Source organism: Hakea prostrata, chromosome 8, assembly GCF_041222555.1.
Source record: "Hakea prostrata isolate BN-2017 chromosome 8, UWA_Hpros_2, whole genome shotgun sequence".
NCBI lineage: Eukaryota > Viridiplantae > Streptophyta > Magnoliopsida > Proteales > Proteaceae > Hakea > Hakea prostrata.
Window position 1 is genome coordinate 9,860,867 of NC_142607.1, and position 25,967 is coordinate 9,886,833.

At 38.0% G+C, this 25,967-nt stretch overlaps 2 protein-coding genes across 3 annotated transcripts; both read left to right on the plus strand.

Moving 5' to 3' along the window:
• Positions 1-8,583: 8,583 nt before the first annotated feature.
• On the plus strand, positions 8,584-15,093 carry LOC149006758 (ABC transporter A family member 2-like). The gene is made up of 16 exons (XM_089165272.1): positions 8,584-9,189; positions 9,489-9,720; positions 9,840-10,009; positions 10,113-10,298; positions 10,430-10,525; positions 10,609-10,809; positions 10,936-11,095; positions 11,180-11,406; positions 11,962-12,079; positions 12,176-12,252; positions 12,378-12,467; positions 13,262-13,405; positions 13,489-13,803; positions 13,881-13,961; positions 14,378-14,554; positions 14,656-15,093. Exons 1-16 carry the CDS (start codon positions 8,818-8,820, stop codon positions 14,923-14,925), a joined length of 2,916 nt encoding a protein of 971 aa, XP_089021398.1. The 5' UTR covers positions 8,584-8,817; the 3' UTR covers positions 14,926-15,093.
• A 3,082-nt stretch (positions 15,094-18,175) lies between these two features.
• On the plus strand, positions 18,176-24,922 carry LOC149006759 (ABC transporter A family member 2-like). Of its 2 annotated transcripts, XM_089165271.1 has the most exons (16): positions 18,176-18,844; positions 19,151-19,382; positions 19,502-19,671; positions 19,773-19,958; positions 20,090-20,185; positions 20,278-20,478; positions 20,662-20,821; positions 20,906-21,132; positions 21,688-21,805; positions 21,902-21,978; positions 22,104-22,193; positions 22,992-23,135; positions 23,280-23,594; positions 23,672-23,752; positions 24,176-24,352; positions 24,454-24,920. In XM_089165271.1, exons 1-16 carry the CDS (start codon positions 18,473-18,475, stop codon positions 24,721-24,723), a joined length of 2,916 nt encoding a protein of 971 aa, XP_089021397.1. In that variant the 5' UTR covers positions 18,176-18,472; the 3' UTR covers positions 24,724-24,920. The 2 variants fall into 2 exon arrangements, with proteins under 2 accessions (XP_089021397.1, XP_089021396.1); XM_089165270.1 differs by having other exon boundaries at positions 22,992-23,594; positions 24,454-24,922.
• Positions 24,923-25,967: the final 1,045 nt, after the last annotated feature.

The window sequence follows — 25,967 nt, forward strand, 5'->3', positions numbered from 1 at the left end:
ATCGACTGAGATAAGGTTCAGCAGGTCGAACAACAATCCAGGAATTTTTGGAGGAACATGAGTCATTAATTTGATCAATGGAGGCGGAGACAACAAAGCTTGCATCGAGGACGTCGGAGCATGGACAGCAAGAGGAGCTTGCAGGACTTGCAAGCAAGCATTAGGAACATGAGGCTTTAGTAGTGGTAATGCAAACGGCAAAGACCCGGCAGAAGAGGTCACATATGTGGTAGGAACTTTCAAAGCAAAGCATGAGGAGTTGTCGTGACCGAATGTAAGGCAGATTGAGCATCTGGATGGTACCCAATCATAAACAATTAGTTGATTGAGGTGCAATCCAGAATCATCTGCAATGGAGATACATGGAGGGAGAGGCTTTGACGCAGGCAAATCCACACAGATATGAGCATAGGACAAGCACTCAAGCTTGGAAGTCTTCACATCAGAGCGAAGGGGGTGGCCTAACGTAGAACCAATACGACTGAGACATTTGCGATTCCAAACCTCCAACAGAAGACCAGGTAGATTAATCCACAGGGGAAGCGAGTTTAAGTTGACCCTGTGGAGAGGCATGGAGGGTTCCCTGGGTTTTATGAAGATTGGGGATTTCCTTGCAAACCAAGGAGAAACTTCAATGGCTTTGGCTCTACAGGTGGTAGAAGCAAATTTAAACAGCAGGATGCTGTTTTCAATGACGAAAGTATCTAAGGAACCAATCGAGTTCCACTGCTTGGCGAGAGAAGCTTTGAAGATACAAATAGGGGGGCAAGGGCCAAGGAATTGTCCAAGAACAACTTGTTTCCAGTGGAGAATTCCAGGGCCAGATGCAGAGGATGGTCATCTGACAAAAGGGATAGGGGAATCAGATGAAGGGGGTACGAAGGAGAGATTGCAATTTGGGGAAGGAGGGGGTTTGAAAAGAGCATTCCAGGCTATTGATGGAGAAGGAGCAGGAACAGTGGTTGTAGTCGGTGGGGGGTTGTTCGAAGGGATGGGGGTGTTGGAGAGAGGAAATGATTCTACATGTTTTGAGGCTTAAAGGAGGAAAAAAGGAAGGGGGGGGGGGTTAGCATTCTGTTTTGTCTTTCTCATATGGAATTGACAACCCAACCCATTCTTTAGTCCTGAAAACAGAGCTCAAAGAATTCAAAGTCAAGATATAAGTAAAGAGTAAATGACAACTCTTAATAAAAACTTAAAAGTAATTCAATATGTATCCACTACCAGGACCCTAAAACTAATGGTTCTTGGTCCCCCACCCCTCATGCCTATGCTAATGCTCCTGCATTTGATTTTGGGCAGCCTATCTTTACTCATCCTATATTGATATGTGCAAGAATTTTCAAATTTGGAATAAACTCATCTAGGTGGTTGTCCTATATTTGGTTTAAAAGGAACATTATTTTTGGTTGCTGCAAGGACTTCTGCATTTACTTATTCTGTGGAACGATTGATTTCAGCCATGGAGAATGGGTTGTCACACTCTTCACATTTCAGAACAGTTGATAGGATTCCCTATCTTCCGGAAATCTATAAAAATTAGGAATGGCAGTAATATTTCAATCTGGAAGGGTTCATGGAATATCCATGAATCAAAGGCCATATCCTGTAAATCTATTCTAATGAAATAAAGTAACTACTTATTTCAATTATCTTATTTTTCAATTTTTCTTTACCAGATTTTCTTTTTCTAAACCCCATGGTTGCTTATAAACTCATCCCAAGAGTATGGTGCAAATGAAGCCATTTTATAAAGCAGGAAAAGAAAACAACTGAATAAGATTATAATAGACTATTAATAAAGCAAAGCTTACCAGGCATCAACCAATCAAGAATGAAGCATGGATGTGTGCCCAAAGGGAGGAAGGTAATAAGTATGAATGAAGGAGCAACTAAGCATTAACAACCTGGTTTGTGTTCTTATTCCTAAAGCCACAATCAGGGCCATGGAGGCTCTTTGTTGTGCATTCATTTGGAAAAGCCAAGAATCCACCTGTTTATTCCATCCTATCAGCTGGAATTCTGTTTGTTGTCCCAAATCTGAAGGAGGCTTGGGCATTCGTTGTATCTCAGAAATCAACATTGCCTGTCTCCTCAAACTCATTTGGATAATTGCCTCCAAGCATAATTCTATTTGGGTTTCTTGAGTGTACTCCCACTTGCTAAAATCTAACTCCATCTGGACTACTCCCATCCCCTCCAACCCTTCCTGGGTCTAAAGAAAGCTTCTCCTTCTCCGCCCCTAGCTCTTCCTGCCATTTCTACCCAATTCTCCATTGGATCATCCACTTCCTTCTGGCTTGACCAGTGGCATCGTCAGGCATTCTCTTTACCCTCTTTATCCCCCCTCTCAATGTTGGTAACTCCCATGACTCCACCATATGGCTTCCTACCTCCACCATGCTATTTACCACCTCCTCGGCCTGGTTTCTCCTTAGATTCCCCTCTACCCTTGCACCTTGGGCCCCCCTAGTTTGGTTTAAAGGTCACATTCGCCGTAATTCTCTTACCCTTTGGAGAGCTCTTAACTTAGCCCTACCTACCCAAGCATTCCTCATTAGCCATCACATCCCTACTAACCTTAACTGCAACATTTGTTGGAACTGTCCCGAAGACCTATATCACCTTTTCTTTTTATGCCCCTTCTCCCGATCTCTTTTGGAAAAAACCCTTGCCTCCATTTGGCCTAGGTCGATGTGCTCTTATGGCTTTGCTCGAGATTTAGCCTGATGCTTGTGAGTTTTCTAAGGTTCCTCTCTATGTGACCAAGTTGGTAAGCTAGTATTTGGTGTGGTTATCCACTACTTATAGTGGGAGCAAAATCTTAGGCATTGGTCTTACAAATCTTGTTTTCTTGATATGATTTGGAAGGCTATCTGTTTTGAGGTCTCCTCTAGACTTCTTTTTTCTCCCCATCCCCCGGTGATTGACTCCCCCAAGAATAGGTTAAATGTTAGTTCATGGAATCTCACCTCCTCTTTCAGGCCCCCATGTGAGAGGCTTGTTCACACCTCCCCTTTTATTCTCCCTTTGTATTCTTGGTGCCGTTGTTTTTAATATATTTCTTCATTCATAAAAAAAAAATTAAAAAAAAATTAAAAAAAAAAAAAAAAAAAACAACCATAAGACTATAAATTATATCAAATTATGAGTATGGAAATGAAAGTAGTAATTTTCCATGTTTACTTACCTCTATGATAGTGTGATACCAAATAAGTGCCTTATCCATTTAATGATTCATTAATGCTTGATTCCAAAATGACTAACTATTAAGTTTGTACATAGCTTTGTGGAATAAAGTTTGATTTTTAAAATAATTAAAAAATATATTATTATGTACAAAATGTAAAAAAGGCGACCGTTTTGACGTCTAGGCGGCAGTAAGTTGCACAAGGCAATAAAGTGGTAGCAATTAGGTAAAAAAAGGGCCAAAAAAATGCATGTTAGCAATGCGGTTCAATCAGCTGCCTTGCCGCCTAGGCAGACACCTTGACAACCATGGTTATAACTAAGAATATGGTATTGACATGAAAAAACGGTTGCACCAATAGCTCAAATGAATATATTGTTCACTAACCATTTACAATAGTATATGTTCATACCTAGTCAACTCATCAAATGGATGCAAAAAAAAGGCCTTTCTTACTTGAGAGTTTTGGTAAAACATGTACATGAAACTGCCCTTTCAGATAGTCACTTTTGCCAAATATTATTTCGTTATCAAGCTCTTTATGGTCTCAAAAAAGCTACAAGGACAGTAGATGGGAAATTCAATTCCACAATTCTCACTTTAGGTTTTCCCCAACTTCACATGATTCAACACTTTTCATTTGTCACAACAAATCAAGGAATAGTAATGTTGTTGTTATATGCAGATGGCATGATTATCATTCATGATGATGCAGAGGGTTTTCAAACCCTTCAAACCTTCTGTTCGCTGTCAACTTGAGATGAAAGATGCTGATATATTTTTTGGAGATAGTTTTAACTTTGATTTTACAATCTTATCCTCATTTAATAAATTCAATTGGAATCCTAAAGAATTTTTACATAAATATCTTCAATTTCTATTGGAAACACTCTATACTTTTTCCAAAATCAGAATCATACAAAGCTCCCTTACACATTTCACACTGTCCATTTTCTTTTAATTGTAAACATCATTTTGCCTTTTCACCCACACTTAATAAATTCATATAAAATCTTAAATAATATTTTTATATTCATTTTAAAATCCTAAAAAATATTATTAATGTCATCATATTACCCTAGATTAAATGATTGGAATTTCCTCCAATTAAAAAAAAACTCTTACATGAACATTTTTATCACTTTATGGTTAATATAGTCATATTAACAAATTAATTTGACTTTACTCAGTAAACTACATACTTCCACTAAAAATGTGTAGTGTGTGGGGCACTTTATAAATTTTTTATTTTAGAGGAATGCTTCATGTTTTCAATGAATACAAAGGAGGCTTATGTAAAAAAATTCTTACAAATATTATTTAGAATTTTAAATAAATTTATAAGCGAGGGTAAAATTATAAAAACAAATTAATATGTAGAGTTGAGATTCCAATTGAAACGGAGTTCATGTAAAAAATTCAAAATAAAACAAAATCCATTTTTTCATTAATTGGCGGGAATATTTATAAAACCATTAATTAATGCTGCGAAACGGTTACAGTACATGTGGAAACACAAGTGTTACTTTAATTCAAAATTCGAACAGAAATTAGAAACATCTGAACCGTGAAAGAAAAAAAACAGAATGAGTTGTGAAGTGTTCGATTTCTCTTCTAATAAGAGTGGGATTCTAAGTTTATAGTTAAACTCGATGTAATAAAAATAGCGAGTATAGGAATCGACCGTTATAAGTTCTACTCAAATTCAAATCTTGCGCTCACCAGTTTAACTGGGTATCTGAGTTTCTCATCTTCTTGCAGCTGCTAATTTGGTGATTTAGCATTGGGCAGCCATGAAGAGGACGTATGAGCTTTCTTGTTCGAGCGATGATGATGATGATGATATCCTAGAATTTTCTGAAGATGATCACCAACGCTCCAATGATCTCCTTGCAGATATATACAGAATCAACAGAGGGGGAGAGGCTGTGATCGTTAAAGAGGTTTGGAGGATTAAAGAAGGAAATTGAAGCTAACTCTGATAAATCACTGATGGTTTTGGAGGAGCCTTTAAGGAGGCTTCAAGTGACAATAGTTTCTGTTGATACGATGAAGAAAACCCTCATTGGGGTTTCTGTGAATCGTCTGAAGAAGCATAGTTCAAAGAGAGTTCGTCAAATGGCGACGTCTCTCGTTCTAAAGTGGGAGAAAAGGGTCGACGAAGCGTTGGCTGAATCCAAAAATAAGGATAAACTTGAGGCTTCAAAGAGGAAGCTTAAAGAAGATTATGAAAGAGCCTCCGAAGCCAAGAAACAACGCAGAGTACGAGTCTTGGAGTTGAAAGATTTACCTTGCATTCAAAAGTTGAACAATCCACCTTGCAGACAAAAGCGCAGCAAACGAAATGATGGTCGGAATAGGAGAACTCGTTTCGGTTTAGTTTGATTTTCTTCCTCCATTTTTTTTTGAAGGTTCCAAGAAAATTTCTAGCGTTATTGGTTTAGTAATAACAGTAATAGGTCTTCAGATTGTATATGTGCTAGTTCGCCATTGATGTTCGATCTATGTTTTATTTCTCAGTAGGTTACCGTGCACATTTTGTAAAGATTTTTGTGATTCAATTCAATTCAACTACAATTTTGTCTCAATATTGTATTCGTGTATCTATCTGTTATGTTTCATTCAATGCAGAACCCTAATTGGAAACCAGCAAGTATCCGAGTGCAACAACATACCCTAGTTCATAGGAATCTTATTTTGTTTTTGTTAAATTATGGGCTGAGCCTTCTGTTTTTAGGTCTTTCTCATATGGAATTGACAGTCCAACCCATTCTTTAGTCCTGAAAACAGAGCTCAAAGAATTCAATATGTGCAGGAATTTCCAATTTTTGCTCATCTAGGTGGTTGTCTTGTATTTGGTATAACGGAACATTCTTTTTGGTTGCGCGGCCGCCTTACTCGAGAAGTTGATTTCGGCTGGGGGATGGGTTGTCGCACTCTTCACATTTCAGCATTAAACCTCACAAAATTGATCAACTCTTTTTGTTTTTTGGTCAACAAATAAAAGTCATATCATTAAGTAAAAGAGTGTAAGCCAGGAAATTTGGACGCCAATAGAGAGACATCAACCATGAATAAAGGTGGGATATTCCACCAAGATCGAGAAAGGAAAAGACAACGTGCCCCCTTAGCAAGAAAATCAGCAAAAACATTGCTAGTCCTAGGAACAAAATTAAACAGAATCACATTAAAGTTTATGACAATCTTAAAAATTTTCGAAACTAAACTAAGACTAGACTAATCTAAAGAAGAGCTAAAGCCTTGGAGAGCCAAAACGACTGGTAGGCAATTAGAGTTCACTTGTATGTGAGATACTCCTAAAGAGAGTGCAAGAAGTAGGCCATCTCTCACAGCAAGAAGTTCCATCAAAGAAGCAAAAGTTCAAAAACCATAGTTGCATTGTGCAGTAATAAAAGTTCCATTAGTGTCCCAGAGAATACAGCTCCTTCCTCCATTTCTAGTGTTGTTCTCCCACGAACCATCCACAAAAAGTTGAAAACATATAACATCTCCTAGGTGGTTTGCAACAGTGAGCTGCTGATGGAGATCTGAGACATGAGGAATGATCAACTCTTTTTGTTAATAGAACAGTTGGAAGAGTTCAGTTCTCAATACTTGGTAGCATGACATGTTAGCATCATTGTCGTATGCATTTGTGCATCATTGAGCATGGTTCTAGCATGAATTATACACTTGGTATACTAAAATAATGAGGCACTTCATGACAGTTGATGCAGAATGAGTGATTTCAAATCTGCATAATACAAAAAATGTGATTGCATCAGCAATATTGGGTTGAATGAGAAGTTTAGACATGAGAGAAGCTTTGAATGATTTAATACATTCAGAGCGTCATTCTTATTTCCTAGGCAATAGTTTCAATGTTAACCTAGCAAGAGCAGAACTGGATGAGAGTAGATTACAATCTTAGACAAGACCAAACAATTAGGTTGAAATCATAAGCTCCCACCTTATCCTTCCAACCTCTATTTTCTTTGTAGAAGCCCAAATGTTGGCAAAACTATTGCATTGATGATTCAATTCTTCATCATCTACCCTAAGACACTAAAAATAAAGGTTGTTCTCCTCCTTGTGCTTCTATATTTAGGCGCTATTGTGGTTCATAGTTTTCATTTGACCTGTTCCTTTCTCATTCTCTATTGGAAAAAGATAATAAAAAAAAAAAAAAAAGGAAAGTTCCATCCAAATCATTATTCAATAGACGTAGTTGAGGTAACCAATACCTCTTAGTGAAGACAACGTCATGGGTTCGAATTATCCGTAAAAAATCAATGTCCTCTATCTATTTCATTAGTTTGAAGGATGCTCTTGAAATTTTCCTTTCACTAGTTTAACCCAATTGAACATTTTTTTTTTTTCGAGGGACGGGGGGATTGACGTTCGTCCGGGCCAGCTTACGTCCACTTCGAGGGGGTAACTTAACATGTAAGTTAAATATATGGTAGGATCTTACTAAAAAAAAAAAACCCAATTGGAGAAGCCTCTAATAGATTCAAACTACTCACCTCATAGTATAAGACCTTAACAGTTGCCAATTAAGCCAATACCTTGAGGTTCTGAACATGTTTTGTTATTTACAAAGCAATCACACTACTAGAGGACAAAGAATCTCATAGAAAAATAAGCAGTGTTCCAAGTCATGGGCTAATTGAGCTGTGTTCTAGAAGATTGTGGGCCAATTGAGAGCTGAAGGTCATGGTCATTCTTTAGAATTCATCATATAATTTGTTTTTTTTGTAATCTATTCATCATATAATTCTCTTTTTTTTTTTGGTAAATATTCATCATATAATTCATGGATATATTATTAGTATATCAATACTAGGCGAAGTCCACTTTTCAGACGTTTCATGGAGAGTGGCAAAAAAAAAAACCCCGAGTACTTTTCAACACTGACAAAAATTCTTTCTTCGATTTTTTTTTTTGGCGGCGGATAGGCAATATCTCATGGTCAACGAAACAGTTATCTGTTCAAACGGTGAACCGCGTGATACAAAAGCAACAGTGACAAAGGAAAGTACAAAGAAGGAGGTTTATAATTTAAAAACCTTGGGAAAAAAAATAATTTATACACACAGATTTTCAATTTTTTTTTCTCTTGCTCATTGCAGTTGACCGTTACTACAGATTTCCCGCAATTTTATATTAATATTTCTTACCCAAACTACCCCTCCACCGCGATACGACTCGTCTTCGCAATTATATATTAATATTTATTTTTTGTAATACTTATTACTTAACCAACAAGGAATTTAGACTTAGTGGGTGAAGAATTGAAAATATCAAGGTGTAGTGGGCACATTTGGTATTATTGATAAAGAATGTGGTCGAATGGACATAACTGCGTGGTTTTCTAAACCCCGCGAATTTTAAACGCTAGTCGCCTGTTCAGCTCTTTGTTCTCTTTCATCCTCTGTTCTCAATTTCTCATTTGCATGACGGCATCTTTGGAAGAAGAACTTTGACTTTGGATACCGTTCTGCAATTTCCGTTTAGGGTTGCATCTTTTTCCTTAAAAAGTGAAAGAAGAGTAAGAATCTCAAAAGGAACAACAGATTTGAGAGAGAGAGAGAGAGAAAGAGTGAAAGAAGAGTAAGAAAGGGAAAATGGTGGATTTGCAGAAGGGATTTCCTCTGCTTATTCAACAATACAATGCCCTGTTGAAGAAGAATTTTCTGCTCTCATGGAGACACAGGAGATCTACGTTGATGCAAGTATTTTCGTCTCTCTTCTTCATCTTTCTTATCTTCGCCATCGATAAAGCCATTAGAAATCGATTCTCTTTTACGACTTACTATGATGATACCTATAATCCGGAGTTCCTTGTTTTCCCTCCAATTCCTCCTTGCGAGGACAAATTCTTTATCAAAACCCCGTGCTATGATTTCTTATGGAGTGGGAACACTAGCTCCCGGATCCGATCAATTGTGTCGAACATCATGGCTAATAATCCAGGAAGACCAATTCCCTCCTCCAAGGTATGAATTTCGATTCCTATTTTTCACTTCTTCTTTTTCGAGGGTTTTAGAAATTGAGTTTTCATTCAACTTACGGTAACTCCGGGCTTACTTAATTTTATTATTATTATTATTATTATTGTTTTTCACTTTAGGATTCATAGACTAGTAATTGTGGTGAAAGATGTTCCTACATGTTGATTATTGATCTCTTGCACTGTGCTTTTTTGGTACTTCAAATTATACTTTTTTTTAGCTGAATAAAGCTTTCAGTTCCCATTTCGAATTCGAAGTTCATATTATTTGCCCTGTTTGTGTAGGTTAAGTCATTTGGAACACCCGAAGAAGTCGATGATTGGCTTTTCGATAACCCAATGCTTTGCCCAGGAGCTCTGCATTTCGCTGAAGAGAACTCCACTGTAATAAGTTACGGTGTTCAGACAAACTCTACCTCTATACAGAAGCGAGGGCGCTATGAGGACCCTACTTTTAAATTTCAGATACCACTCCAAATCGCTGCAGAACGTGAAATGGCTAGATCTTTGATTGGAGGTACTCAGACCTTCTTCTCGTTGGAATTTGAGAAACATATGTTAATCGTTAATACTTTTTTCTGCTTTTTCTCTTGCCATAAATTCTAAAGTTTTGTTGGGTCTATTTCTCATTTATAGATCCAAATTTTAGCTGGGTTGTTTCGTTCAAGGAATTTGCACATCCTGCCATAGAGACCTTTTCTGCCATGGCGACTATAGGACCCATATTTTGCCTTGCGATTGCAATGTTTGGTTTTGTCTTCCAAATTAGTTCTCTGGTTACCGAGAAAGAGCTCAAACTTCGCCAGGTATTGTTTCCTCTGGACTTAAATCATTCACCAAAATTTTAGTATGCCAAGTCCTTTGCTGATTAACTTTTCCGTGTACTCATTTTTGCTTTTGAAACTGCAGGCGATGTCTACAATGGGTCTCTATGAATCTGCATATTGGTTTTCATGGCTCACATGGGAGTCTTTGATCACACTTCTCTCAGCACTTTTCACTGTTCTCTTTGGCATGATGTTCCAGTTGAACTTTTTCCTGAACAACAGTTTCGCAGTTGTGTTCCTTGTGTTCTTTCTTTTCCAATTCAATATGGTAAGTTTATTCTGCAGTCTACATCCACATCCTGATTCTTGCTGCCTCTGTACTCATGGAAGACTATTGTTCTTATAAAGCAAGGCCCATTCTTAAGTTAATGTTTTGATGTTGTTTCCTGGAAATGCTAGGTTGCTTTCGCCTTCATGCTATCAGCTTTTCTTAATAAGTCAGAATCATCCACAACTCTGGGATTCTCCATTTTTATTATTGGCTTCATGACCCAGGTAAGATTCCCACAAATTGTAAAGTTTTCTGGATAGCCAGTTAATATAGAGTGACATTAAGAGGTCTCTTTTTGTCATTGCAGCTTGTTACAACTTTTGGATTTCCCTACGATAAGTCCTACAGTGTGATATATAGGGTCATTTGGTCTTTATTCCCTCCTAATCTTCTTGCCCAAGCTCTGAATCTGCTTTCAGATGCTACAAACACCTCTGAAGACGAAGGAATCAGCTGGAGTGGACGAGCAAAGTGTCCATCATCAACGCCAGATTGTGTTTTTACTATCGTATGGCTATGCCTTTATAACTTGAGTGCCTAAACTCCATAGTATCAACCTCTGTGTCATCCCTGCTTGCCTTTTCTTTATCCAGAAAAGATGATTAGTAAGATTTTTTTTTTCCTCTTTTGTCAGGATGGTGTATATAAATGGCTTTTGTCAACATTTTTTTTGTGGTTTCTCCTGGCCATCTACTTCGACAATATAATCCCAAATTCATCAGGGGTGAGGAAATCATTATTTTACTTCCTCAAGCCTGGGTACTGGATAGGAAAAGATGGAGACAAGGTTAAAGGTAACTGAGTCATCAGGATAATTCTTTGTTATCTATATGTTCTTCTTTCAAATTCATGACTATCATTTGTTTTGTTTCTTCCAGAGGGTGGCATTTGTAATTGCACTACTTCAACTCCTTCAGTGGACCATGTTACTCAGGAAGATCAAGATGTTCTTCAAGAGGAAAATATTGTAAAGCAACAAGTCACTGAAGGTGAAGTTGATCCCAATGTTGCAGTTCAGTTACGTGGTCTTGCAAAGACATATCCTGGGACAACAAATATTGGTTGTTGTAAATGCAAGAGGACTCCGCCTTACCATGCTGTTAAGGTAAAAAAACTGTTTTGCCTTGAGATATTGAGAAATGACTCTCCAATATAAGAAAGCAGAGGTCACTGGTCCTACCTCATATGTTCTTATAAATCATAAATATGTTGGCAAAAACAAACCAGAATCAGATCTTGCTATGGAGATTGTACCAGCAAAACAAGCCTGACTTGACAATCTTAGCATCTGAGCTTTATAGTAGTTCATTAACCGTTAAAAGAAAACAGAAATGCAATGAATTAATCATACATGTTGATGGATGGGTAAGCCTCACTGCCACAAACATCCATTCTGATGAACTCATGGGGTTTGAGGCTGCCTCTTAGTTCTAAGTGAGGCCCTAAGCAAGTGTTGGCTACTGTATTCATTCATGCTTCTTGTTTTACACACGAACCAAAGATTTCCTGTCCTAATCCTCTTAGACATGGATGGTTTCTTCACTTATCTCTTAATCATATGAATGTGGGTTTATATACCGGAAAGAAGTGGGATGCTTGATTATCATGGAGCTGCAATGAATATGATTATTCTATTCATTTTTCATTTATTTACTTCCAGGGTTTATGGGTAAACCTTGCAAAGGATCAACTATTTTGTCTTCTTGGACCTAATGGGGCTGGAAAAACTACTGCGATCAGTTGTTTAACGGGCATCACACCAGTGACAGGCGGAGATGGTATTCCTGTTTACTTTATGTCCTTTGGTTATTTAATCTCGGTTTAGCTTTAGATACACAGTGGGTTTATCACCTGATGAACTGCTCTGTTTTCAGCACTGATCTATGGATATTCGATTAGGAGTGGGGCTGGTATGGCAAATATCAGGAAAATGATAGGAGTTTGCCCTCAGGTACATTTTTCTTCCCATTTTTATTTTCATATCTTATTCAAATATGTATGTGAATCTGATTTTGCAGCAACCTATGGAAAATAATGGAGAAACTATCTCATTTATGTATGTTTTCATTTTTACAGTTTGACATCCTTTGGGGTGCCTTAACCGGTGAAGAGCACCTTGATCTCTTTGCTAGCATCAAAGGCCTGCCCCCTAATTCAATCAAGTCGGTATGTACCATACAGCCCATGAAAGAATTGCACACTTGATTCATAAACATCTTTGCTGTACTTAATTTTCACCCAAATCAGTTGTTGACTCTAAAGCTGGATGACTTTATGTTTCTTATTGCATTATGGTGAAGAAATGAAATAAATTGATGAAAAATTTCAAAACTACAATTTACATAAATACGTGTGTGAAAAATAGAGTATGCAACTATTTTGCTGAAATTCCAAAGTTTCATCTGAAACCAGCCATAGTTATGACATTTCTAGATATTCTTCATTTGAGAGCTGTTCAGAGTAGAACTTCATCATTTAGTTTAGTTTCCTCTGGATGAAGCCAAATTTTCAACTGAAGAAACCTTTTTTGAGTTGACATCAGTAACATTTTTACTCCACAATTAAGAATGGAAGTTTCACAGGCTATCACAACATATGAAGCATAGTGCCCAGCTCAGGCTGGTGCCTTGGACTGTAAATTGATCTCCTTCAGCCCTAAGTGGAAGTAGACTGGACAATAGCTGCTGTCAAGGCTAAAATTATTTTCCAAGTCAAAATAAAAAAGAACTATTCAAGGTTAGGATTTGCCTTCAAGGAAAACACCTCAATGCTATGAAGCTTAGTTATTAAGACTTGAGAATTTAATGCAGATAAGTTTATGCAAAAGCATGCAACATGTATTAATTATCAAAGTATGCAGTTTCAGCATATTGTAGAATATAAAAAGTAGTAGTTATTATTCTTGCATTTGGCAATTCCATTTTATCTACTCTGAAAGAATTCTTTTATTGGCATTCCAGGTTGTTCAGGAGTCACTATCACATGTTAAACTTACTAAAGCAGCCAAAACAAGAGCTGGGAGTTATAGTGGAGGTATGAAGCGGCGGGTTAGTGTTGCAATAGCCCTCATTGGTGACCCAAAATTGGTCATTTTGGATGAGCCGGTATGCACTCCAGAAATTTTCTGAACCTTTGCATATGTTATTTATCTATTGTATTGAATCTGAAGCCTTCCTCTTGCATGCAGACGACTGGCATGGATCCAATCACAAGGAGGCATGTGTGGGATATCATAGAGGAAGCAAAAAAAGGGCGCTCCATTATCCTCACAACTCACTCGATGGAAGAAGCTGACATTTTAAGTGACCGAATAGCAATTATGGCAAAAGGCAGGCTTCGTTGCATAGGTACCTCTATCAGATTGAAGTCCCGGTTTGGAACTGGTTTTGTTGCTAACGTGAGCTTCCATGAGAGTAATCCTGGGCAAACTCCGACTGCTGAGGAGGACACAGTTGATGTTACCAAACCTCAGCGTGAAGCTGTGAAGAATTTTTTCCAACACGTAAGTCAGATTAATTTAGCTCTTGAATCTTTTTAACTCAAAGATAGTTATTCTGACTGAGTGAATCTATATGACAGCATTTGAAAGTGGTGCCTAAAGAGGAGAACAAGGCCTTCCTGACTTTTGTTATTCCTCATGAAAAAGAAAACCTGTTAGCAGTAAGTACTTATCCCACTTTGGTATTGTTGTTATCTTTTGGTCACGTAACATCATCTTCTATGGTATGAATAAAAAGTTTGACATGCCAGGGGGCCATGCTGTGCATGCGGGTATACATTAAGAGTTGAAATTGAAGTAGATTCTAATAACATGGTCTTAATAAATGTCAGTAGATTATATCCTATGAATTGTTTTGGTAAATGATCTCATTAAAAACAGTAGTACTATGATCATGTTCATGAATAAGCGTCAGTTTATGGAACACCCTTTTTTTCAATGCAACGTAAATCATTTGCAGTCGCAGATATCACTTGATATTATGTGTGCCATTAGATAGACACCACCATTAATGAAGTTTCCTGTCATAAGGTTTCTTTTTTCTTCTGTTCTTCCTTACAAGCCTATTGCCGTGCAGAATTTCTTTACTGAGCTTCAAGAAAGAGAGAGAGAATTTGGCATATCAGACATCCAACTTGGTCTTACGACTCTTGAAGAAGTGTTCCTGAATATAGCAAAGCAGGCAGAACTAGAAAGTGCTGGTGCTGAAGGGACCATGGTAACTCTGACATTAACATCTGGAAGCTCAGTTAAGGTAGATCCATTTACCAGCAAGACCATGTTAAGAAAAGCTTTTGACTGAATGAAACCATAGAAAATGCTTTAACATACTAACCACCATGATTATTATGGCAGATACCTCTTGGGGCGAGATTTATCGGGCTTCCTGGAACTGAGTCTGTAGAAAATCCTAATGGTCTCATGGTCGAAGTATACTGGGAACAAGATGATTCGGGTACACTCTGCATTTCTGGCCACTCAGCTGAAACACCTATACCACCAAGCGTTCAATCTATGGCTTCTGCAGACACTTCCCGTCCAGCTTTTGGCAGAAGTGGAACCAGACATGGTTTTGTGATTGAGGAAAATCAAATTGAAGGCACAGTTATTAATCAAAGGACCTAAAGTGACACCCAAAGCAACGTTGTATTGGATGCAGCAGTTGTGTATATAACATTGTAGACTACGATGATTTATTTATTTATCTTGGTGATTGAGAATAAGGGCTTCATTTGATGATATTCTTTGAGCCAGTATTTGTTCTTTGAAAGTTGATTAGATATATATATATATATATATATATATATATATATATATATAAATAAAAAAAAAAAAAAAAAAATATAAAATATATATATATATATATATATATATATATATATATATATATATATATATATATATATATATATATATAAATTACTGTAAATTGTGTATGGTGAAGTCTTCTGAGTCTAGACACCCAAAAAAGGGGAGGGAAAAGGGTTTTCTTCGCATCCAGATTCCATATAGGTAAATAGTTAATTATTAGCCCTTTTCCCTAAGGAGGATTACCAGTTTTGGGGACTTCACTAAATGGTATTTGCTATACAAAATCAGGTTACCACTTATTGTGTGATATAGCTGATGGAGAAGCAAACAATACATCAAACTCTCCAGATTCGTCTACTCTGATTCCCACAAAAACCTAGAGGACCATTTGGAGGTGCAAAGCCTCCTTTGGAGAGCTCTTTTGAGGGGTCTTGCCACTGTTGTTGAACTAGGAAGGAGTCCCTTTAGACACCTGCTGTCCAAGGTGTGGGCATGAACAGGAGACTATTTGGCACGTTATCCTGGACTGCAGTTTAGCTCGAGCAGTGTGGTTTAAATCTGAGTTGGGTTTTGCGGCACCTAGTACCAACCTATCCCTCCCTTGCTTTATCAATGCCTGGAACAGAGTAGGAGTTGACAAATCTCAAAAACAGAGGATTAATGGGGTCACAATATGTATATTATGTTGGGGTTTATGGATGGCTCGAAATAAACTAGTGTTCGATGGATTTCAGTGATCCCCTTCAGAGATACTGGAAGAAGCTATGAAAACTTCCGGGAATTTAGTCCAGCGTGAGTGCAAGATCATCTATGAAGAAGATGTGGTAACGTTAGTGGGAGACGGAGATGTATTTCACGAAGCCTTCTGCGGATGCTTGGAATACGCTTACAACACCCATTGAATGCAGAAGAAAGCAGATTGCCAAGCATTTTGAGAAGTCTTTGGACAAGGACTGGAGAACTCCCTTTCTTGCTAACTTAGAAAAGTAGACTTTGGCTTTATAGAAAGCTATTGGAAAGAAACTTATTTAATTTATTATTTTTGCGTCCGCTGAACTCGATAATTTTTTTAACTTGATTTCTTTGATTTGATTCTTTTTCTTTGATTCAATCTTGGAGTATTTGGACTCATGTAATCCTTTTTTATTAATTATTTGAACTTGCTCTTGCCTTTGATTTATATTTCTTGCATTTACATTGGATGGTAAGATCGTGGATCCTGTGTCGAATCTCACCCACGGGTTGTCGAGCATAACCGATATCGGCGGGTGGGGTGTGACAGGAGATGTCATCTCCTCCTTCTCTCTCTCTCCTTTTATTATTACGAATAACCCAAAAAAAAAATATATATATATATATAACTAAATAGTTAGTGGGCTTTTTTATGGGCTTATGGGTCCGCTCTATTATCATACGTAAGGCCCACACTGAGGTGCGAATATTAATAATTCGAACTCAAAAAATTATGTTGATCATTTCCTTATTTTCAGTTTAGTCTAATTATATATTTGTGGTACCCACAAGTGATGTCGAATCTCAACCAAAATATTAATTAGAATCCAAATCCATTTAAACTATTATTTAATTACACTCGAACCATTTAGTTGAACTATTGACACATGGTCCAACCACCATGATCTTTTAATAATCTTTAGGATTGAAATATTCCCACACAATGATAAAATAATAATATGAAAAGATGTCGGGCATCACATGATTGGATTCCGTCAAGGTACTTTGAATGTTCTTCTTTTGGTCACAAATCTAAGGATTGCTCCAAGGAACTAGAAAGCCCTCTCACTGCTCCGAGAATCCTCTTGAAACCTCCTAATTCCTCAGTTGACAAATTGACAACTCTACCAGAATTCTCTAAAGAAAACTCAACTCATTTGCATGAAGACTCCTTTATGGTGATGGAGAAATCATTTGTGCCTTGCTCCTTAATCGTTTGCCTTTAACAAATTACCACCGAAGATGCCGTGAACCACACTGTCACTTCTCCGGCAAGTCAACCTTTCAGAAAAACCTACCGGAGAAATCGTATTAAAGAAATTAAAAGAATGGACCACTCCTCTGTGCTCCGTTGTTGTGAACTGGCTGACTATGAAAAAGCTTGCCACACCCTCTGTAGCTACTATTCTGTCGTCCATGCCTTCTGCCATAGTTGTTGCCTGCCATTAGATTCAATCTTGGCTCCTTCACCGTGACCTACCTTGGTCTTCACTTTATCCCTAATAGGCCCACTCATCACTATTGTTCCTCTATGCTTGACCATATTCGAAAAAATGTCCATCTTTGGAAAGGTAAGCTCCTCTCCTTTGTTGGTCAAGTAGTTCTCATTTGCTCTATCCTCCAATCTTTCTATCTCTATTGGTGTGGTATCTTTCCTCTCCCTAAATATACCATTCATTCCATTGAATCTCTATTCTCTGCTTTTTTCCCTAAATTCCCAAGAAATCTCGCTTTTCTCCCTAAATCCCCAAGAAACCTCTCATTTTCTCCACCCTATCAATTGGGTTGCCACCGCCGGCCTAAAACTTGAAGGAGGTCTTGGTATCCATTGGATTTATGATGTTAATATTGCCTGTCTCCTTAAACTCGTATGAAAAATTGCCTCAAAATATAACTCTATTTGGGTTTCCTAGGTTTACTCATATCTCTTCAAAGGGGACTCCATCTGGACTGCCCAGTCCTTTCCACGTCTTCTTGGCTTTGGTCCTGCAATCTCTATCCAAAACCTTCACTTTTTTTTTTGTATAGAGGGGCTTTATTAAGCCGGGGATGGGATATTAATATTGCCTCAGCAGAAGAGTCGAACACACGACTTCTTCACTAAGAGGTGTTGGTTTCACCACTAGAACAGCTCTGCGTTGGCACTAAAAACCTTCACTACCGCCTCATTGACCAGCTTGCCTGAACCTTACTCAAACCAAAATGCCCTTTCCGGTAATGTAATTCACTTTTTGTTTTCTTGCCCCAACTGAGAATTAGTTTTTGGTATTACTTAACCAACAAGGAATATAGATTTAGCAGGCAAATGTGGCATTTTTGATAAAGAATGTGGTCGAATGGACAAAGCCGCGTGGTTGTCTGAACGGCTAAACCCCGCGAATTTTAAACGCTGGTAGACTGTTCTCAATTTCTCCAGTTTTCTGCTTTTCCAGTTCCTCCTCTGTTCTCATTTCTCATCTGCATGACGGCATCTTGGGAAGAAGAAGATTCGACTTTGGATACGGTTCTGCAATTTCCGTTTATGGTTGGATCTTTTTTCCATAAAAGGTGAAAGAAGAGTATAAGAATCTCAAACGGAACAACAGACTGGAGAGAGAGAAAGAGTGAAAAGAAGAGTAAGAAAGGGAAAATGGTGGATTTGCAGAAGGGATTTCCTCTGTTTATTCAACAATACAATGCCCTGTTGAAGAAGAACTTTCTCCTCTCATGGAGACACAAGAGATCTACGTTGATGCAAATATTTTCGTCCCTTTTCTTCATCTTTCTTATCTTCGCCATCGATAAAGCCATTAGAAATCAATTCTCTTTTACGACTTACTATGAAGGTACCTTTGATCCGGAGCTCCTTGTTTTCCCTTCAATTCCTCCTTGCGAGGACAAATTCTTTATCAGAACTCCGTGCTATGATTTCTTGTATAGTGGGAACACTAGCTCCAGGATCCGAACAATTGTGTACAACATTATGGCTAATAATCCAGGAAGACCTATTCCTTCCTCCAAGGTATGAATTTCGATTCCTATTTTTCACTTTTTTTTTCTTCAGGGTTTTAGAAATTGAGTTTCTTTCAACTTATGGTAATTCCGGGCTTACTTAATTTTTCTTATTATTATTATTCTGTTTTTCTTTTTTTTTTTCTTTTTTAAATTTAGGGTTCATAGACTAGTAATTGTGGTGAAAGATGTTCTTACATGTTGATTATTGATCTCTTGCACTGTGCTTTTTTGGTCATTTTAATTATACTTTTTTTTAACTGAAAAAAGCTCTCAGTTCCCATTTTGAATTCGAAGTTCATATTGTTTCTTGTAGGTTAAGTCATTTAGAACACCCGAAGATGTCGATGATTGGCTTTTCGATAACCCAATGCTTTGCCCTGGAGCTCTGCATTTCGCTGAGGAGAACTCCACTGTAATAAGTTACGGTGTTCAGACAAACTCTACGTCTGTACGGAAGCGAGGGCGCTATGAGGACCCTACTTTTAAATTTCAAATACCACTCCAAATCGCTGCAGAACGTGAAATGGCTAGATCTTTGATTGGAGGTACTCAAACCTTCTTCTCCTTGGAATTTGAGAAACGTAGGTTAATTGTTAATACTTTTTTCTGCTTTTTCTCTTGCCATAAATTCTGAAATTTTGTTGGGTCTATTTCTCATTTATAGATCCAAATTTTAGCTGGGTCGTTGCGTTCAAGGAATTTGCACATCCTACCATAGAGACCTTCTCTGCCATGGGGACTATAGGACCAACATTTTGCCTTGCGATTGCAATGTTTGGTTTTGTCTTCCAAATTAGTTCTCTGGTTACCGAGAAAGAACTCAAACTTCGCCAGGTATTGTTTCCTCTGGACTTAAATCATTCACCAAAATTTAGTATGCCAAGTCCTTTGTTGATTAACTTTTCCGTGTACTCATTTTTGCTTTTGAACTGCAGGCGATGTCTATAATGGGTCTCTATGAATCTGCGTATTGGTTTTCATGGCTCACATGGGAGTCTTTGATCACACTTCTCTCAGCACTTTTCACTGTTCTCTTTGGCATGATGTTCCAGTTGAACTTTTTCCTGAACAACAGTTTTGCAGTTGTGTTCCTTGTGTTCTTTCTTTTCCAATTCAATATGGTAAGTTTATCCTGCAGTCTACATCCACATCCTGATTCTTGCTGCCTCTGTACGCATGGAAGACTATTGTTCTTATAGGACAAGGCCCATTCTTAAGTTAATGTTTTGATGTTGATTCCTGGAAATGCTAGGTTGCTTTTGCCTTCATGCTATCAGCTTTTCTTAATAAGTCAGAATCATCCACAACTCTGGGATTTTCCATATTTATTATTGGCTTCATGACCCAGGTAAGATTCCCACAAATTGTAAGTTTTCTGGATAGCCAGTTATTGTAAGTTAATATAGAGTGACATTAAGAGGTCTCTTTTTGTCATTGCAGCTTGTTACAACTTTCGGATTTCCCTACAATGAGTTCTTCAGGGAGATATATAGGGTCATTTGGTCTCTATTCCCTCCTAATCTTCTTGCCCAAGCTCTGAATCTGCTTTCAAATGCTACAAACACCTCTGAAGATGATGGAATCAGCTGGAGTGGACGAGCAAAGTGTCCATCATCAACGCCAGATTGTGTTTTGACTATTGTATGGCTATGCCTTTATACCTTGAGTGCCTAAACTCCATATATCATCCTCTGTGCCTTTTTCATCCCTGGTTGCCTTTTCTTTATCCAGAGAAGATGATCCTCTGTGCCTTTTTCATCCCTGCTTGCCTTTTCTTTATCCAGAGAAGATGATTAGTTACATTTTTTTTCCCACTTTTGTCAGGATGGTGTATATAGATGGCTTTTGTCAACATTTTTTTTGTGGTTTCTCCTGGCCATCTACTTCGACAATATAATCCCAAATTCATCAGGGGTGAGGAAATCATTATTTTACTTCCTCAAGCCTGGGTACTGGATAGGAAAAGATGGAGACAAGGTTAAAGGTAACTGAGTCATCAGGATAAATCTTTGGTATCTATATGTTCTTCTTTCAAATTCATGACCATCATTTGTTTTGTTTCTTCCAGAGGGTGGCATTTGTAATTGCATTACTTCAACTCCTTCAGTGGACCATGTTACTCAGGAGGATCAAGATGTTCTTCAAGAGGAAAATATTGTAAAGCAACAAGTCACTGAAGGTGAAGTTGATCCCAATGTTGCAGTTCAGTTACGTGGTCTTGCAAAGACATATCCTGGGACAACAAATATTGGTTGCTGTAAATGCAAGAGGACTCCGCCTTACCATGCTGTTAAGGTAAATAAACCGCTTTGGCTTGAGATATTGAGAAATGACTCTCCAATATAAGAAAGCAGAGGTCACTGGTCCTACCTCATATGTTCTTATAAATCATACATATGTTGGCAAAAACAAAACAGAATCAGATCTTGCTATGGAGATTGTACCAGCAAAACAAACCTGACTTGATAATCTTAGCATCCGAGCTTTATAGTACTTCATTAACCATTAAAGAAAAGGAAATGCAATGAATTAATCATACATGTTGATGGATGGGTAGGGTAGCCTCACTGCTGCAAACATCCGTTCTGATGAACTCATGGGGTTTGAGGCTGCCTCTTAGTTCTAGGTGAGGCCCTAAGCAAGTGTTGGCCACTGTATTCATTCATGTTTTTAGGTTTACACACAAACAAAGATTTCCTGTCCTAATCCTCTTAGACATGGATGATTTCTTCACTTATCTCTTAATCATATGACTGTGGATTTATATACCGGAAAGAAGTGGGATGCTTGATTATCATGGAGCTGCCATGACTATGATTATTCTATTCATTTTTGTTTATTTACTTCCAGGGTTTATGGGTAAACCTTGCAAACGATCAACTATTTTGTCTTCTTGGACCGAATGGGGCTGGAAAAACTACTGCGATCAGTTGTTTAACGGGCATCACACCAGTGACAGGCGGAGATGGTATTCCTGTTTGCTTTATGTCCTTCGGTTCTTTAATCTCGGTTTAGCTTTAGATACACAGTGGGCTTATCACCTGATGAACTGCTCTGTTTTCAGCACTGATCTATGGATGTTCGATTAGGAGTGGTGCTGGTATGGCAAATATCAGGAAAATGATAGGAGTTTGCCCTCAGGTACATTTTTCTTCCCATTTTTATTTTCATATCTTATTCAAGTATGTATGTGAATCTGATTTTGCAGCAACTTATGCAAAATAATGGAGAGACTATCTCATTTATGTATGTTCTCATTTTTACAGTTTGACATTCTTTGGGATGCCTTAACCGGTGAAGAGCACCTCGATCTCTTTGCTAGCATCAAAGGCCTGCCCCCTGATTCAATCAAGTCGGTATGTGCCATACAGCCCATGAAAGAATTGCACACTTGCTTCATAAACATCTTTGCCGTACGCAATTTTCACCCAATCAGTTGTTGACTCTAAAGCTGGATGACTTTATGTTTCTTATTGCATTATGGTGAAGAAATGAAATAAATTGATGAAAATTTTTAAAACTACAATTTACGTAAATACTTGTGTGAAAAACAGAGGATGCAACTATTTTGCTGAAATTCCAAAGTTTCATCTGAAACCAGCCATAGTAACGACATTTCTAGATATTCTTTATTTGAGAGCTGTTCAGAGTAGAACTTCATCATTTAGTTTAATTTCCTTTGGATGAAGCCAAATTTTCAACTGAAGAAACCTTTTTTGGGTTGACATCAGCAGCATTTTTACTCCACAATTAAGAATGGAAGTTTCACAGGCTATCACAACATATGAAGCATAGTGCACAGCTCAGGCTGGTGCCTTGGACTGTAAATTGATCTCCTTCAGCCCTAAGTGGAAATAAGCTGGACAATAGCTGCTGTCAGGCTAAAATTATTTACCAAGTCAAAATAAAAAATAACTATTTAAGGTTAGGATTTGCCCTCAAGGAAAACCCCTCAATGCTAAGAAGCCTAGTTATTAAAACTTGAGAATTTTATGCAAATAAGTTTATGCAAAAGCATGCAACATGTATTAATTATCAAAGTTTTTAGTTTCAGCATATTGTAGAATATAAAAAGTAGTAGTTATTATTCTTGCATACGGCAATTCCATTTTATCTGTGTTGACTCAGAAAGAATTCTTTTACTGGCATTCCAGGTTGTTCAGGAGTCACTATCACATGTTAAACTTACTAAAGCAGCTAAAACAAGAGCTGGGAGTTATAGTGGAGGTATGAAGCGGCGGGTTAGTGTTGCAATAGCCCTCATTGGTGACCCAAAATTGGTCATTTTGGATGAGCCGGTATGCACCCCGCTTAAGTTGAAAAAGTATTGGGAGCCTTTCCCGAAAAGCCCTTACAGAACGCATCGCAAGAAGAAATTTTCTGAACCTTTGATATGTAATTTATCTATTGTATTGAATCTGAAGCCTTCCTCTTCCATGCAGACAACTGGCATGGATCCAATCACAAGGAGGCATGTGTGGGATATCATAGAGGAAGCAAAAAAAGGGCGGTCCATTATCCTAACAACTCACTCAATGGAGGAAGCTGACATATTAAGTGACCGAATAGCAATCATGGCAAAAGGCAGGCTTCGTTGCATAGGTACCTCCATCAGATTGAAGTCCCGGTTTGGAACTGGTTTTGTTGCTAACGTGAGCTTCCTTGAGAGTAATCCTGGGCAAACTCCGACTGCCGAGGAGGACACAGTTGATGTTACCAAACCTCAGCGTGAAGCTGTGAAGAATTTTTTCCAACACGTATGTCAGATTAATTTAGCTCTTGAATCTTTTTAACTCAAAGATGGTTATTCTGACTGGGTGAATCTATATGACAGCATTTGAAAGTGGTGCCTAAAGAGGAGAACAAGGCCTTCCTGACTTTTGTTATTCCTCATGAAAAAGAAAACTTGTTAGCAGTAAGTACTCATCCCACTTTGGTATTGTTGTTATCTTTTGGTCACGTAACATCATCTTCTATGGTATGAAATAAAGAGTTTGACATGCCAGGGGGCCATGCTGTGCATGCGGGTATACATTGAGAGTTGAAATTGAACTAGATTGTAATTGCATGGTCTTAATAAATGTTAGTAGATAGCTGGTATATCCTATGAATTGTTTTGGTAAATGATCTCATTAAAAACAGTAGTACTATGATCATGTTCATGAATAAGCATCAGTTTACGGAACAACTTTTTTTTCAATGCAACATAAATCATTTCCAGTCACAGATATCACTTGATATTATGTGTGCCATTAGATAGACACCACCATTAATGAAGTTTCCTGTCATAAGGTTTCTTTTTTCTTCTGTTCTTCCTTACAAGCCTATTGCCGTGCAGAATTTCTTTACTGAGCTTCAAGGAAGAGAGAGAGAATTTGGCATATCAGACATCCAACTTGGTCTTACGACTCTTGAAGAAGTATTCCTGAATATAGCAAAGCAAGCAGAACTAGAAAGTGCTGGTGCTGAAGGGACCATGGTAACTCTGACATTAACATCTGGAAGCTCAGTTAAGGTAGATCCATTAACTAGTGAGACCATGTTAAGAAAAGCTTTTGACTGAATGAAACCATAGAAAATGCTTTAACTTACTAACCACCATGATTATTATGGCAGATACCTCTTGGGGCAAGATTTATCGGGCTTCCTGGAACTGAGTCTGTAGAAAATCCTAATGGACTCATGGTCGAAGTATACTGGGAACAGGATGATTCGGGTAGACTCTGCATTTCTGGCCACTCAGCTGAAACACCTATACCACCAAGCGTTCAATCTATGGCTTCTGCAGACACTTCTCGTCCAGCTTTTGGCAGAAGCGGAACCAGACATGGTTTTGTGATTGTGGAAAATCAAATTGAAGGCACAGTTATTAATCAAAGGACCTAAAGTGACGCCCAAAGCAACGTTGTATTGGATGCAGCAGTTGTGTATATAACATTGTAGACTACAATGATTTATTTTTTTATTTATCTTGGTGATTGAAAATAAGGGCTTCATTTGATGGTATTCTTTGAGCCAGTATTTGTTCTGTGAAAGTTGATTATATATATGTATATACTACTGTAAATTGCGTATGGTGAAGTCTTTTGAGTCTAGACACCCAAAAAAGGGGAGGGAAAAGGGTTTTCTTCACATCCAGATTCCATATAGGTAAATAGTTAATTATTAGCCCTTTTCCCTAAGGAGGATTACCAGTTCTGGGGGCTTCACTAAATGGTATTTACTATACAAAATCAGCTTACCACTTATTGTTTGATATAGCTGATGGAGAAGCAAACCATACATCAAACTCTCCAGATTATTCTACTCAGATTCCCACAGAAACCTGGAGGACCATTTGGAGGTGCAAAGCTTCCTCTGGAGAGCTCTTTTGAGGGGTCTTGCCACCTGCTGTTGAACTAAGGAAGAAGGGAGTCCCTTTAGACACCTGCTGTCCCAGGTGTGGACATGAACAGGAGACTCGTCAGCACATTATCCTGGACTGTAGTTTAGCTAGAGCAGTGTGGTTTAAATCCGAGTTGGGTTTTGTGGCACCTAGTGCCAACCTATCCCTCCCTTGCTTTATCAATGCCTGGAACAGAGTAGGAGTTGACAAATCTCAAAAACAGAGGGTTAAAGGGGTCACAATGTGTATATGTTGGGGTCTATGGATGGCTCGAAAAAAACTGGTGTTTGATGGATTTCAGTGCTCCCCAACTGAGACATTGGAAGAAGCTATGAAAAACTTCAGGAATTTAGTGCAGCTACCTCACCTTTTCTAATTACAGATGCTGTACTCTCCCACATTCCTGAGGCATCACCTCCCAAAACATCCTCCTGATGGTATTTTCAAATTAAATACACATGCTGCTCTTAAATATGTTTGTTTTTTGTGCATTTCATAACCTCCTAGGGTAATTATATATTACATCTATAGTTTTTTTTTGGTTGTAACTTGCCCTTAAGACCCCTTTATGGTTGATTGTAACACCCAGGCAGGTTTGTAAGACCCCCGGTAGGGTTTTAAGAGACGTATACAGGTATCACATGAATGATTTAGTGATTCATGGGGATGTACCGATCGGGTGAAAAGGAAAGAGTATCGTATGGTATCATGGGATACTTTAAACCTTACTCCTAAGGACATGTTC

Coding starts and splice junctions, on each gene's coding strand:
- LOC149006758 (XM_089165272.1), top strand. CDS start 8,818: ATGGTGGATTTGCAGAAGGGATTTCCTCTGCTTATTCAACAATACAAT. Junction 9,190..9,488: donor GACCAATTCCCTCCTCCAAG/GTATGAATTTCG, acceptor CTGTTTGTGTAG/GTTAAGTCATTTGGAACACC. Junction 11,096..11,179: donor AGATGGAGACAAGGTTAAAG/GTAACTGAGTCA, acceptor TGTTTCTTCCAG/AGGGTGGCATTTGTAATTGC.
- LOC149006759 (XM_089165270.1), top strand. CDS start 18,473: ATGGTGGATTTGCAGAAGGGATTTCCTCTGTTTATTCAACAATACAAT. Junction 19,383..19,501: donor GGCTAGATCTTTGATTGGAG/GTACTCAAACCT, acceptor TCTCATTTATAG/ATCCAAATTTTAGCTGGGTC. Junction 24,353..24,453: donor CATCTGGAAGCTCAGTTAAG/GTAGATCCATTA, acceptor TTATTATGGCAG/ATACCTCTTGGGGCAAGATT.